We start from the raw sequence: 14,649 nt of genomic DNA, 5'->3' as shown, positions 1-14,649 counted from the left end.
TTTCAACTTCAAGCCAAAACTCCCAAGCCACCATTTGCAGTAAGTAGTGCCTTTCAACTTCAAGCCAAAGCTCCCAAGCCACCATTTGCAGTTAGTAGTGCCTTTCAACTTCAAGCCAAAGCACCCAAGCCACCATTTGCAGGCAGTGCCTTTTTACTTTAAACAAACCATATTATCATTTTCAAACCACATTAAGGGGACTCACAGTTGTGTAGACATTTGTTCAGTGTTATTCAGAGCTCAGAGAGACGTTACCCTTGGTTTCATCCATCTTGCAGAGACTGAGTGAGGCACACCACTTCCTGGTTTTATAGTCCCTCCTCCTCCCTCCAGCAGGGGCAGCAGAGAGAATGGTGAATTAAAAAAAAACATTAATATCTCTCTGATTTGTCATCGATGGGAAAAATCCTCCTCACCCGTACGGCGGAGGGGGGCTCTGAGCGAGGTGGCCAAAAATGATGGCCGTAGGTGGCGGCGTTCTGTCGGAAATCGCAGCACAGTAGGCCAAAAGCGGTCAAGATCAGAGTTTTAGTAATATAGATAGATAGATAGATTAGAACTCAGGTTATTCTGTGTGAATGGCGGTTAGCTGTTGCCCAGGAGACCAATTGCCTGGTGTGAAATGGGGCTAAAATATGCGATGGAAAAATCTATTGTTAAGCTCAGAAAGGACCTTTGCATCCATGGCCTTAATGGCTTTTGGTCTCATCCTTCTCATAATGTTGCACCTGGGGTAATTTTGTAAAAGAGTTTGATGTAAATGTCCAATATTTATAACTCTGCTCTTTCAGCGTAGGTTCTTGTCATTTTGTTAGTTTACACCCAGGTTTAAGGTCAGGGAGCATTCATGATCAATAGTTATTGTTTGTTAATATTTTCCTCGATATTCTTATATCTCTTACTTTAAGTGTAGATTTCAGTACTCACCTATTGCAGTTCTCAAATTTTTTTTTGCCATCTTCTCCATCTCTTATCAAGTTTATTCAGATAGATTAGTTCAAGGTTTGGGGTGGGAGATTGTAACCTTCACGTGGTCCGCCCTGTATCAACTAATGCAATCAACCTGACGTGCACAATCAAATAAGATCAAATAGAACAGGTTGTCTTACAACTTTAGGCTGTGCACGCCATACGCAAGAAGAAGAAGTTCAGGGTTTGAAGAAGGGTCTCGACCTGAAATTTCACCTATTCCTTTTCTCCAGAGATTCTGCCTGACCCGCTGACTTACTCCGTATCTATCTTCAGTATAAATCAGCATCTGCAGTTCCTTCTTACACATCTTGCTTGTTCAGAGTTGATTATGTCACACCTCATCCTAAGAATATTTCTTGCAAGATTCTGAAATAATGCAACTTTCTTTCCTCTGGAATGATTTAAAGTCCTTTCTATTATCATAGTGACAAAATATGTGACAGCATTAACTACAATCTGAAGTTTCGGAGAATGCTGAACCTTCTCTGTCTACACACATCCATGGCTACGTTTGTTAGTTCATATAACAGTATTGTTCTCCCAACCTTCTCAGACTACACAACATTGTCCTCTGACAATAAAGATTCACACCCTGAAAATCGTGAACCACTTTGGAAATGTCATGGGCCATGATGGGGTTGATGATTAAATTGACTGATGTCTTCAATGAGCTAACAAAAACTTTCAATGATTGAGGAAAAGAGCTTTTGAACAATGAGACCTCAGACCTGACATTACAATTTATGGTCTATTGTGCAGCAGCGGCACATTTCTTGTTATCTCCTTCTGCGACTTAGACAGCAGGCACCAGAAAGACTTTACAGCAAGTACTGGAAAGATACCACCATTGATGCCGCCGCAAAATACCCCGATTCACTTGCAGAATAAGTGAACCAATGATAGTATCCTTTCCCAATTTTCCAACATTGAGGCAGCAATGAGAGGTAACACTGACTCCGTTGGCTATGTCGCATTGAGTTCAATTGATTTCCTTCCCAGCATCAGTTCTACTATCATCCCTTTATAATTGTATTGAGCCCAGTGTGTACAAATCTAGCTGTTGATCAATCTGCACTGTAATACTTCCTTTCGTATACTGTCATGTCCAGCTAGCTGCATCTGAAGTAATAATACTGCGTTGCATTTTGCTTTCATTTTAAGCTTCCCTCCGAGAGATTAATTTGACGCTATTTGATAAGGTGGGTGAGCTAAAATGTATTAAATTATTTCTCAACTTTCATTGTGCTTGTTTTATTCACTTTAGATGCCATGCCTTCTCATAGGAACTATGGAATAGGCTGGAAATTCATATTCCGATACTTCCACAATTCCCCACACCTTCTATCTGTGGTGCCTCTTGCCATCTATTCCTATATCTTTTCAAAACAAAATTGTTACATTATGCACTGCAATAGCATGAATGGCTTTTTAAAATTCTCTTGTGTTGCAAACTCGTTCTGTAAGAGGAACACTCTAACCTTGTCAGCAGCAGATTACTGTCTGAGAAGCTGCACTGACAGCATCAGTTACCAACCCTCAGCCTTTTCTCTGTACCCTGAATTTAAGGTGAGTCATATTAACCATCCTTCATTTCTGCAAAATTATGTACCACAGCAATGGATGATATAAGCAGAGGATGATAGAAACATAGAAAATAGGTGCAGGAGTAGGCCATTCGGCCCTTCGAGCCTGCACCGCCATTCAATATGATCATGACTGATCATCCAACTCAGTATCCTGTACCTGCCTTCTCTCCATACCCCCTGATCCCTTTAGCCACAAGGGCCACATCTAACTCCCTCTTAAATATAGCCAATGAACTGGCCTCAACTACCTTCTGTGGCAGAGAATTCCACAGATTCACCACTCTCTGTGTGAAAAATGTTTTTCTCATCTCGGTCCTAAAAGATTTCCCCCTTATCCTTAAACTGTGACCCCTTGATCTGGACTTCCCCAATATCGGGAACAATCTTCCTGCATCTAGCCTGTCCAACCCCTTAAGAATTTTGTAAGTTTCTATAAGATCCCCCCTCAATCTTCTAAATTCTAGCGAGTACAAGCCGAGTCTATCCAATCTTTCTTCATATGAAAGTCCTGACATCCCAGGAATCAGTCTGGTGAACCTTCTCTGTACTCCCTCAGATTAGGAGACCAAAACTGTACGCAATACTCCAGATGTGGTCTCACCAAGACCTTGTACAACTGCAGTAGAACCTCCCTGCTCCTATACTCAATGGTATGATGGTGGAGAGGATGAAAAAAGTAAAGGTATCTATCATAGTCATGTCGCCAGAACATTATCCAGTACCTCAGCAGTTCCATCAGAGCATCATGTCAGTGAGAGGTAAGACCAACCTATGCCAAATAACATCCAGTGCAGAAGTTCACAAAGTACAGGAGTAACTCAGCATATCAGGCAGCATTTCTGGAGAACATGGATAGGTGGGACCCTGGTGATATGTGAATATGGATTAGGCCCTCGACCCGAAACATTACCCAGCCATGTTTTCCAGAGATGCTGTCTGTCCTGCTGTCAAAGGTCAAAAACTTTATTTGCCATTTGTGCTTACACACATAGGAACTCTTGTGCGGCTATTCAGAGAGTCAAGTTAAGTTAAAAATTAAAATTAAAAATTTAAAAATTTTAAAAAATTTAAAAAGACACACAGAAGACACATAGAGCATTGTAACTTGCACAAACACTATATCAGGACATCAGTTCATTTTGTTGTGTTTTGGCCAAGAGTCTCACTGTTGCAGGGAAGAAGCTCTTAAAAAAGCGTGTTCTATTTGTGGCGATACTGTCCGCTCGTCTGTGCCTGAGGTTGTATGTGCAGTTTTTGTGTTTGAGCAGGGAGTGAGCTGGATGTAGTGTGTCTCTAATGATTCACCCTGCTCTTTTTTGACAGCGCTGTGTGTAGATTGTGTCCATGGAGGGGAGTTCAGTTCTGATGATCCTCTCTGCAGTCTTTATGACTCTTTGCAGAGCCTTCCTCTCTGCCTGTGTGGTGTTTCCATACCACACCGCGATGAGTTACTCCAGCATTTGGTGTTCTTTTGTATATTAACCAGCAACTGCAGTTCTTTGTTTCAATATCCAGTGCCGATTTGATGCCAAAAAGCCCATGCGACTTTTATGACCACTCTGTATATCATAATTACATAGACATCAGTGTGATTGACACAAAAAAAATCAATGAAAGGCATGAATAAAAATGGTATATTATTTTTCATTAATGGGATGTGATAATTATTGGCAAGGACAATATTTATTACCATCCATAATTGCCCTTGAGAAGGTAGACCCTACATCTAGACAGAATTAGACTTGGCTTAATGAACAAACAAGAACGTCTTGTTAAAATATGGGCTCCATTCATTAACTATTTGAAGGGATAGATTGGCCCGGCACGAAAACCCAACTGAAGCTTGAACTCAGGATTAGATGAAAAGTTGTACTTTATAATCTACGAACCTATCTCCAATGATGTATTATACGTAATTCATTCCACCTTTTCTCTTTTTTGATATTTGTAATTCTTTTTTTCTCTTTCTCTCTCTTTCTATCTATAATAAAAAAACACTAGAAGCAGAATTAATCGACAATTGAAAATTTTAGTAATGTATGACTGATGTATATAAAAAGTTTTTTTTTACTATAATATGTAACTATACTTTACCATAATATGTTTGCTTCTAATAAAAATATTTTAAAAAACAAAGAGAAGGTAGTGTGGGAGAATCAGCAATGTGGGATTAGGCCTTTTCACCCAACTCGTCCAAGATGCCCCATCAGAGCTTGTACCATGTGCCTGTGTTTGGCCTATATCCATCTAAACCTTATCTATCCATATATCACCATTCCTTGCCATGTACCTCTCCAGTGGTGGGACACTGGCTTCTTGAGCTGCTGCCGTCCATCTGGCCAAGGTACTTCCATTGTTTGATAGTATAGGATTTAGCCCCAGTAATAAATTTATAAGCAAAGATGACTTGAAGTTCGAGAAGAATTTACAGGAGATAGTGATCACATGCACCTGCTGCTCTTGGATTCTAATTGATAATTGTTATGGGTTTGGGAAGTGCTTGTAGCGTTGATGAGTAACGGCAGCATATTTTGTAGGTAATATATGCTACAGTCCATAGTGTTGTCCCGGTGGTGTGAATGAATGTTCAGGATAGTGGATGGGTACAAATCAAGAAATTGATTTGTGGTGGAGCTGGGTTATTATTGGAACTGTGTTGATTCATGAAGTGGGAGAGTTTTGTTATACTCCTGAACTTTGCCTTGTAGAATTCCTTGGCTGATCTTGTTGATTTGGCCAATGGAATGTAGTTGTAGGAATGCTGATTGTCAAACATACGTTGTTTGAATACTGCACTCTCTAGTTGGGGATAATCATTGCCTGGCATTTATATGAAATGAAGTTACTTGTCACTTAACAGCACGTGCCTGAATGTTGTCTAGATCTTGCTCCACTGAGTCCTGGGCTGTTTTATTTTCTGAGAAGATGTAAATGGAATTAAACATTATACAATCATCAGTGATCAGCCCCACTTCTGACATGATGGAAGGAAAATAAATGAAACAGCAAATGAAGAGAGTGAAGCCCAGGACCGTCCCCCGAGGAATTCCTGCAAAGATGAACTCTTGGGTTGAGATGATTGACTTAGAACAACTATTATATCTTGCTTTATATTATATATTATATTATAATGATATTATATGGAGCAGGACCTTACATCGCCCTGCGCGGCTTTTAATGGCCGTGGGACTTGCTAGCGCCTGCCGGGAGTTCCGACACCAAGACCCGGAGCGCGGCCTTGCATCGCCCGGCACGGCTTTAATGGCCATGGGATTAGTTAGCGCCCGCCGGGAGCTCCGACACCAAGACCCGGAGCGCGGCCTTGCATCACCCGGCACGGCTTTAATGGCCGCGGGACTTACTTACCATCGCCCGCCGGGGGCTTTGACTCTGACATCGGGAGGAGAATGAGGAGTGCAGGGGAGAGATAAGACTTTGCCTTCCATCACAGTGAGGTGGAGATTCACTGTGATGGATGTTTGTGTAAATTGTGTTGTGTCTTGGTTCTTTTTCTTGTGTGTATGACTGCAGAAACCAAATTTCGTTTGAACCTCAATGAGGTTCAAATGACAACAAATAAATGGTATCATTGTATCATACAGTATAACTCCAATCAGTGGAGCATTTTAATTGACATCCAGATTGTCACACCTGGTCAGATGTTTAGTTGTCTTCACTGAATCATTGGATGTGGCAAGCTTCACAAAGCTTTCATCTAATCCATTTACCATGAGAATTAACCTTTGCCTAGGCTTTTTTCATTGTATCAATTGCAGGTTGTCACCTCATATTTAGGCACGTCCTGATGTGCCCTTCTGAACTTAGTGACATGAAAATATTGGGAGAGATAATTTGAGCCACGAAACCTCAAATTGAGATGGAGTGGACACCAAATGCTGTTGTTCCACAGCTCTTATTGAATGCCTGTTCTGAGCTGCCAGATCTTTTCTGAATTTATGCCATCTACCACAATGGTTGTGACACACAACACAATGGAAGGTGCTCTCGATAAAGATGGGACATATGCCACAAGGACATGGCAGTAGTCACTCCTACACCTACTGGCATGAGCAAAACACAAAGTTCTAGAGTAACTCAGTTATAGCTCAGGGTGGAGGGAATGGACAAGTGATATTTTGGGTCGGTCATTCTTCAGTCCCTGGCAAGGACAGATGAGGATAGGATAATCCCCAGTGTCAGTTTACTTAGCATCTGTTGCCGACTCATTATGGCAGATATGTCATCCAGAGCCTAGCCAGCAGACATCTTTGATAATGAAGCATTGAAATCCTCCAAACAGGACATAATCTGTGCCCTTGCTACTTCAGTGGTTCTTCGAAGTGTTACTCAGTGCTGGAGAAGTGCCTGTTTATCAGCTCACAGCAAGCAGTGAGTGGAAATCAGCAGAAGTTTCCTTGCCTGTTATTTGACATAATCCTATCTGATTGCATTGTGTTTGAAGGGCCTAGTAGTCAAGAAGCAAACCAGTTGGCCCTTTATAAACAACAGGGTTGTCTTCAGAGCAGGTGTTCATTTCCGGATACAACGCTACTGCATGAACATCCAGGCCTCAATTTAGATGAGAAGAGATTTTCTTGAAGTGTACCTAGTATAGGCTGCATAAAATGTCAATGTGAGGATGAGATTGTTATTGTTGATGCAGAGAAATTAACAGTAGTTTTCATACAAATTATGAAAGATTTTGATATATATTTGAAAGAAAATGCTAAGCTTTGGGAGCAGAGAGTGACACTAACTAAATAACTCTTTCAAAAATGCATGGTGGACCAAATGGCCCCCACTGCTGTGTCACCTGGAAGTTTCACATAACCTGGACAATGAATATAATTGACTTGAATTTTAATTAAAAGTTGCTTTTGATGGATGGTTCATGAATTTATCCTGTCTTATGTCTGACAGTAAATTGCAGACGCTATTGTTCTGTGTATTGTTCTATTGGCAGCGAAGACCAATACATAAAATAAATGATAGAGCGAGCCGTGTGTAACTTACACCTGGCTAAGCTAATTTTGCACTTTTAGTAAGGTGGCTAACAAATTCTGTTATGGACATAATTAATCTGTCCGAGAGCTGCTGTAAATGAGAACACAGTTCATTCTGCATTATAGTCCTTCAGAAATAACAGCAATGATATAAACTTTAGGCAATTGTAAGGAAAACATATTTCTCATAGAACTACATGAATTCTGTTTATTAGCAATATATTAAGAACTATTATAATCCAGAGATGCTAAATACACAGCATGCTTACAATTTTTTTATTTATGAACATTATTGCCGTAGGTTGTGCTGTTACTTATTCCCATATATTGATCACTGGAAAATTAATATTCTGAATAAATCACTCGTGTTTTTGTTTTGCCAGACAGGTATTAAGCTTTTCACCAAGCTTTTGAATGAGGAAAGCCAGCTCCTCCGTTGCTTGGGACTTATCTTCCAGAAGTTCATATCGAAGGCTTGAGATATCCTGTTTGATTTCTTTCAGTTCACCTGGGAAATGAGATTGCACTGTTAGTGAATATAGTATGGAGAAAACAGTAAAACAAATGTATCGAAAAACAACAAGATATGTGAAAGAACATTTGAAAAATAAACAATCTAACATAATAGGAATTGAATCAAATGGAAATTGAAATAAAAGCAATCCTGTTATAGACAGATGTAATACGATTCACCTCTGTACCATTGGTTACCTTGTTAGATTCTTTACCTTCCATTCTACTTGCATACTCCTTATTTTTACCCTTACCCCATTTACAATTCCTTGATTATCATGGCGCAGAAGGGGCCATTGCATCGATTTATTCCATGGTTGCTACCCCTGTTCTGAATGCTCTAAGTTTCAGAGCACCAGATGTTTATCCAAGTACAATTTAAGTGTGATGTGAGCTTATGCACATATCATACTTTTATGGAGTTCCAGATCCATGCCACTTTCTGTGTGAAACAAACAGTCCTCAGCTCCTAAATAATCTTTCATAACATATCTCAAATCTTTGTCCTCTTTTAAGGAAAACAGACCCTCTCTAGACACACCAGGCATCTTAGAATGTCACACATTTAAATAAGTTTTAGAAACATAGAAAATAGGTGCAGGAGTAGGCCATTCGGCCCTTCGAGCCTGCACCGCCATTCAATATGATCATGGCTGATCATCCAACTCAGTATCCTGTACCTGCCTTCTCTCCATACCCCCTGATCCCTTTAGCCACAAGGGCCACATCTAACTCCCTCTTAAATATAGCCAATGAACTGGCCTCAACTACGTTCTGTGGCAGAGAGTTCCAGAGAACTCTGTGTGAAAAATGTTTTTCTCATCTCAGTCCTAAAGGATTTCCCCTTTATCCTTAAACTGTGACCCCTTGTTCTGGACTTCCCCAACATCGGGAACAATCTTCCTGCATCTAACCTGTCCAACCCCTTAAGAATTTTGTAAGTTTCTATAAGATCCCCCCTCAATCTTCTAAATTCTTATCCCAGTTTCTTTTCCCAAGAAAACAATCTCACTCCAGTCAGCCTTTCCTCATAAGTAAACTTTTTTATCAGATATATAGTCTCTTTTATCAGACTTGGCAACATTATTTACATCTATATCCACAGCTATAACATTATTTCTGTGGTATAAATCCCTATACTATATTCGGTAATCAGGTTTCAGCCTGCAGTTCAAGAATAACTCCCTGGTCTAATATTCAAAGCCTCAGCCTACAGAGAAAAATATCCCACTTGTCTTCTTAGCATCTTATCTACCTGACCAGCTGTGATTAAGGATCGGTTGACGTGCATTCCAAAGTGTCTCTGTTTTTTTTTAAATGCCTCAGCATCCAATCATTTATTGTCCAGTCCGTCGGTGTTAAATTCTCCTTTTAATGTTTTAACTTATTCATGGAATGTGGGTTTTGTCAATGTTTTATTCACTGCAATTATTAAAAACTTAGGACGGTGTGTGATTAGTATATTTAATGGACTGCTAATATTTTAATTCCAGATTTTTCAGTTAATTAAATTTGATTCCCTATTTTCCACGGTGGGATCTGAACTGATGCCACTTAATCATTAGTTCATGACTTTAACAGCTTTGCTGCTCTGCTCTCTGCAAATGTCCAAATCATGGCACACCCGTTTAACTAAACCATTGCCATGTACCAGTAATGCAAGGACTTTGTTATAAACTGTGCAAACCAAAGATCCTATAGCGGAGCAAGATAGACCACTCCTGCAAAATGCAATGGGCTGACGTGTAGTACGCAACGGAACGGAACGTGGGCCTTTTTTTAATCCATTTCCGTAACCGGACCCGACCCGACTCGCAGTGTAATCAACCTTGCGGGGGAACAGTTTGTGTTAATAAATTAAAATTCTGAAAATGAGAAGATTTTTACCAAATAACTTATATTTTTACGAGGATGTTTCCGTAACCACCTTCCGTCTCCGCACTAGTTATCTTTGCTCCGCTATGGGATCTTTGATGCGGAGACGGAAGCCGGTTACGGAAATGGGGCCTAAAATTACCCATGAATCTACCCATGACCGTACTACGTCTTTTTCATCGAGTGATCTATCTTGTTCGCTATAGGATCTTTGGTGCAAACTGTTTTAAACAGTTATTGATCTTTATCACCTCTTCGAATAGTTAAATCCGTCAGACACTGTATTTTGTTAATAAACGCATGCTGACTACCCTTGATTAAACAGACCCTTTTAAAATGATGATTTAATTTGTTCTTCAAATTTTCTCCACAACAGAGGTCAGGCTGCCTGCCATGCAAATAATCAATCTATCCTTCTCTTCCTTAATAAACGACAGTGCCACTTTTGTGGTCATCCAATCTAGCCTGTAGCAAGAAAGGATTGATAAACAATATTCGGAATCTCCATTATGTCTTTGTTTGCTTCACTGAACAGCCAGGAATATAAGTCATCCTCATACGACTTCACAAAGATTTTAAACTTCTTAATGTTTTCTTATCTCATCCAATATTTCACAGTCTGGCTTCTCATCTACAATGTTTGTATCATCACCACCTTTGTGAAGAAGGATGTGTTCTATTCATAAAGGACTATGCACTTACCTTTCACTTCCAGACATGATACGCACAGTGTTTTTATTAGTTATCCCGTTGCAGTTTATTTGTTGAATTTGATTTTGCTCAATTTTATTTATCAATATTTTTTTATGCTCTCTCTTTTCTTTCCAAGGTTTCAGTTTAATTACTTCCCTCAAGCTTTTATACTCTTTGAAGTTATTCTGCACCATGAGTTCTTGGCATCTTTTGTTAACTTTGATTTTTAATCCTATTTTACCCCATACGCTCTTTGACTCCCACTGGTTAGATTTGGAAGCATTGCCCATTTTCTGAAAGGATTTGTGCTTGGTGTGAATCATCTTATATTCTCCTTAAATGTCTTCCACTGTACTTGTGGGAGAATATTTAATATTAACAATAAAAGAGTAACTTGCTTAAAATCTTTAATTTCTTATCCTGCGACATCACCTCGAAAGTCACTTACTACATTATATCGATGATGAACAATTGTAGGTCCATCAAAATCAGTCTATTGCTGTTGAATGACATGACACCAATGCAGAACAAAATGCAAGAGATAGAAACATAGAAACATAGAAAATAGGTGCAGGAGCAGGCCATTCGGCCCTTCGAGCCTGCACCGCCATTCAATATAATCATGGCTGATCATCCAACTCAGTATCCTGTACCTGTCTTCTCTCCATACCTCCTGATCCCCTTAGCCACAAGGGCCACATCTAACTCCCTCTTAAATATAGCCAATGAACTGGCCTCAACTACCTTCTGTGGCAAAGAATTCCAAAGATTCACCACTCTCCGTGTGAAAAATGTTTTTCTCATCTCGGTCCTAAAAGACTTCCCCCTTATCCTTAAACTGTGACCTCTTGTTCTGAACTTCCCCAACATCGCGAACTATCTTCCTGCATCTAGCCTGTCCAACCCCTTAAGAATTTTGTAAGTTTCTATAAGATCCCCCCTCAATCTTCCAAATTCTAGCGAGTACAAGCCGAGTCTATCCACTCTTTCTTCATATGAGAGTCCTGACATCCCAGGAATCAGTCTGGTGAACCTTCTCTGTACTCCCTCTATGGCAAGAATCTTTCCTCAGATTAGGAGACCAAAACTGTACACAATACTCCAGGTGTGGTCTCACCAAGACCCTGTACAACTGCAGTAGAACCTCCCTGCTCCTATACTCAAATCCTTTTGCTATGAATGCTAACATACCATCTGCTTTCTGATAAAATACAGACTTGGAAAGTGGAGTCACAATGTGGAATTTGGACATTTAATCATGATATTGGCTTCTGATATATTTGTTCCAAAAGTCCTTTTTATTTTAAGCCAAGGAAGGATATTGGTTCAGTGATAGTATTTATGTCTTTGAGTCATAAGGTCGCAAGTTAACACCCACTCCATAGTTTTCAGCTTGTAAACTACATGAGCACTTCAGTAGGCAGGACATGAACAAGAGCTGGATCATTCCCAGGTGTCCTTGGCATATTTATCTCTCAGCCAATACCTCAATCGCAGTTTAAATCATCATGTGTTTCATTGCTATCTGTCAACGTTGCTGTAGACAAATCAGTTGTTGCCTTTCTTCATTGTCCAGGATTTCAAAAATAATTCATTGACTAGGAAGTGCATTAGAATGTACTGAGGTTGTTGGACAATGAGAGGGAAGAAAAGCATAATAGCACCTGACAGGGGGAGCTGTGGAGTGGGGTTTGCTCGTTACTTGTGATATGGTGAATATGCTAAGACTGCTGTCTGCAAACTGCCATGATTGCAGCATGCAATCAGCATTAATAGACCATAAAGGGCCTGTCCAACGAGCATGCGACTCCATGTGGCAAGCGCGACCTAAAGCCCGCAGCAGCCTCGACGGCGTACGCACGGAGGTTGAGTGAGTGATGTGAAGTTCGAGCGAAGTCGGCGTCTAGGCGGTGCATACGGTGTCGAGGCGGCTGCGGGCCGGCAGGCCGTTGCCGCGTGGAATTTTTGAACCCGGTCAGTTTTTCGGAGCCCCGCGCGATGTCTGGACCAGCTCTGCACAACTCCATACCGCTCCGACGATCGAAGTGGGACTGGCCCTGCGAGGCCGTACGGCTCAAGCGACCACGTTAGGTCACGCTTGCCGCATGCAGGCGCATGCTGGTGGGACCGGCCCTTTAGATCGCGCTTGCCGCATGGAGTCGCATGCTCGTGGGACAGGCCCTTAAGATAGAAGAGCACAATTAGGCCAATCGGCCCACCAAGTCTGCTCCACCATTTGATCACTGCTGATCTATTTTTCCCCTCTCAATCCCATTCCCCTACTTTCTCCCCATAATCTCTGACACCTTTACTAATCACGAACCTATCAATCTCCGCTTTAAAAATGTCCAATGACTTAGGTTTCAGTTGTCTGTGGCAATGAATTCCACAAATTTACGACGCTCTGGCTAAAGAAATTCCTCTTCATCTCCATTCGAAACTGTTGAGTGACTGCATTCCTCAGCATGAAGACAATATTATGAGCTGTTATGAGCCTGTAAAGTTTGTATTACCTAAAGTCAGGTTATATCTCTGCAGAGGTGAACAGTTATTATTCTGATAGGAAAACGTGGGAATGTTGATCCCAACATTTCCTAAAGCTGCACTGCAGCCCTTACTGAAGGTAGAGAGGAGAGTAGAGGAGAGAAGATGTTTGGTGGTCCAGGAGACCTTATAGATGAACTATAAGCATTTCATAGTCATTCCCCTACCCACTGCTTCATAATTTCTTCAGAAAAATAGATTCAATAAGGCACAATTATCGCAATGGAAATCCATGCTAGGTCTGCTAGATGTGCTGAAAAATTCCATTTGTCTAGTCACGAGGGATTTCCCAGCCATGAATGTTGTTAAATGGTCTAGAGTTTCTTGATTTTCCTTTCTCATCTTTCTTTAAAAAAGCAGAATGAGATGAATCATTTTTCAATTTAAGGAATATTTCACTAATCAAATGAAATTTGGAACATTTTTGTGTTGTTCTCGCCGACTTTCATTCGACCTGTGTTACGGAATCAACTGGCTTTTAGTATGTAAAGGGTTCGCCATTTAGGACTGAGATGAGGAAAAACGTTTTCACCCAGAGAGTTGTGAATCCATGGAATTTTCTGACACGGAAGGCAGTGGATGCAGATTCACTGGATGTTTTCAAGAGAGAGTTAGATATAGCTAATTAGGGCTAATGGAATCATGGGATATGGGGAGAAAGCAGGAATGGGGTAGATTTTGGATGATCAGCCATGATCATATTGAATGGCGGTGCTGGCTCGAAGAGTCGAATGGCCTACTCCTGCACCTATTTTCTATGTTTCTATATAGTCATCCCTTCATGTTTGTTGTAAATAATTTGGTGCAACAAAGTTCCTATTCCCCTGTCAGGGACCTAATGTCAGTCCTCAATTTTACAGAATCAACTTTGCTGCCAATCTTTTTTCTTGTGTGTTTATTTCTCAACCAGAACCATATTTGCCACTTGGATTAGCGCTAAACAAACACAAGGTGCTGGAGGAACTCAGTGGGCCAGGCAGGATCTGTGAATGGAACAGCTTTTCGGTTGGGCCCTTTTTGATATTAGCATTGTCTTTATGTTGACTCTTCTTTGGTTTCTGATTCTGTGTGATCAGTGCTAATAAACAAGATGCCTGACTTGCATTATAGCCTTTGCTTCCAATCAACAAAAAAACAGGAATCCACCATGTAATACAGTTGTACAGGGTCTTGGTGAGACCACACCTGGAGTATTGCGTACAGTTTTGGTCTCCTAATCTGAGGAAGGACATTCTTGCCATAGAGGGAGTACAGAGAAGGTTCACCAGACTGATTCCTGGGATCTCAGGACTTTCATATGAAGAAAGACTGGATAGACTCGGCTTGTACGCGCTAGAATTTAGAAGATTGATGGGGGATCTTATAGAAACTTACAAAATTCTTAAGGGGTTGGACAGGCTAGATGCAGGAAGATTGTTCCCGATGTTGGGGAAGTCCAGAACAAGGGGTCACAGTTTAAGGAT

General features: G+C 40.7%; 1 protein-coding gene across 2 annotated transcripts in view; it reads right to left on the bottom strand.

Moving 5' to 3' along the window:
* Window positions 1–7,755: 7,755 nt before the first annotated feature.
* trpc3 (transient receptor potential cation channel subfamily C member 3) overlaps window positions 7,756–14,649 on the bottom strand; it is a 103,561-nt gene continuing 96,667 nt past the window's right edge. For both annotated transcript variants that reach the window (XM_033017089.1, XM_033017153.1), the window contains one exon: window positions 7,756–8,069. In XM_033017089.1, the coding sequence (XP_032872980.1) occupies window positions 7,921–8,069 (149 nt within the window). In that variant the 3' untranslated portion in view covers window positions 7,756–7,920. The remainder of the gene's footprint in view (window positions 8,070–14,649) is intronic.

This window comes from Amblyraja radiata, chromosome 1 (assembly GCF_010909765.2).
Source record: "Amblyraja radiata isolate CabotCenter1 chromosome 1, sAmbRad1.1.pri, whole genome shotgun sequence".
Lineage (NCBI taxonomy): Eukaryota > Metazoa > Chordata > Chondrichthyes > Rajiformes > Rajidae > Amblyraja > Amblyraja radiata.
Note: the sequence above shows the minus strand (reverse complement) of the source record. Positions and strands in the feature narration are given on the sequence as shown.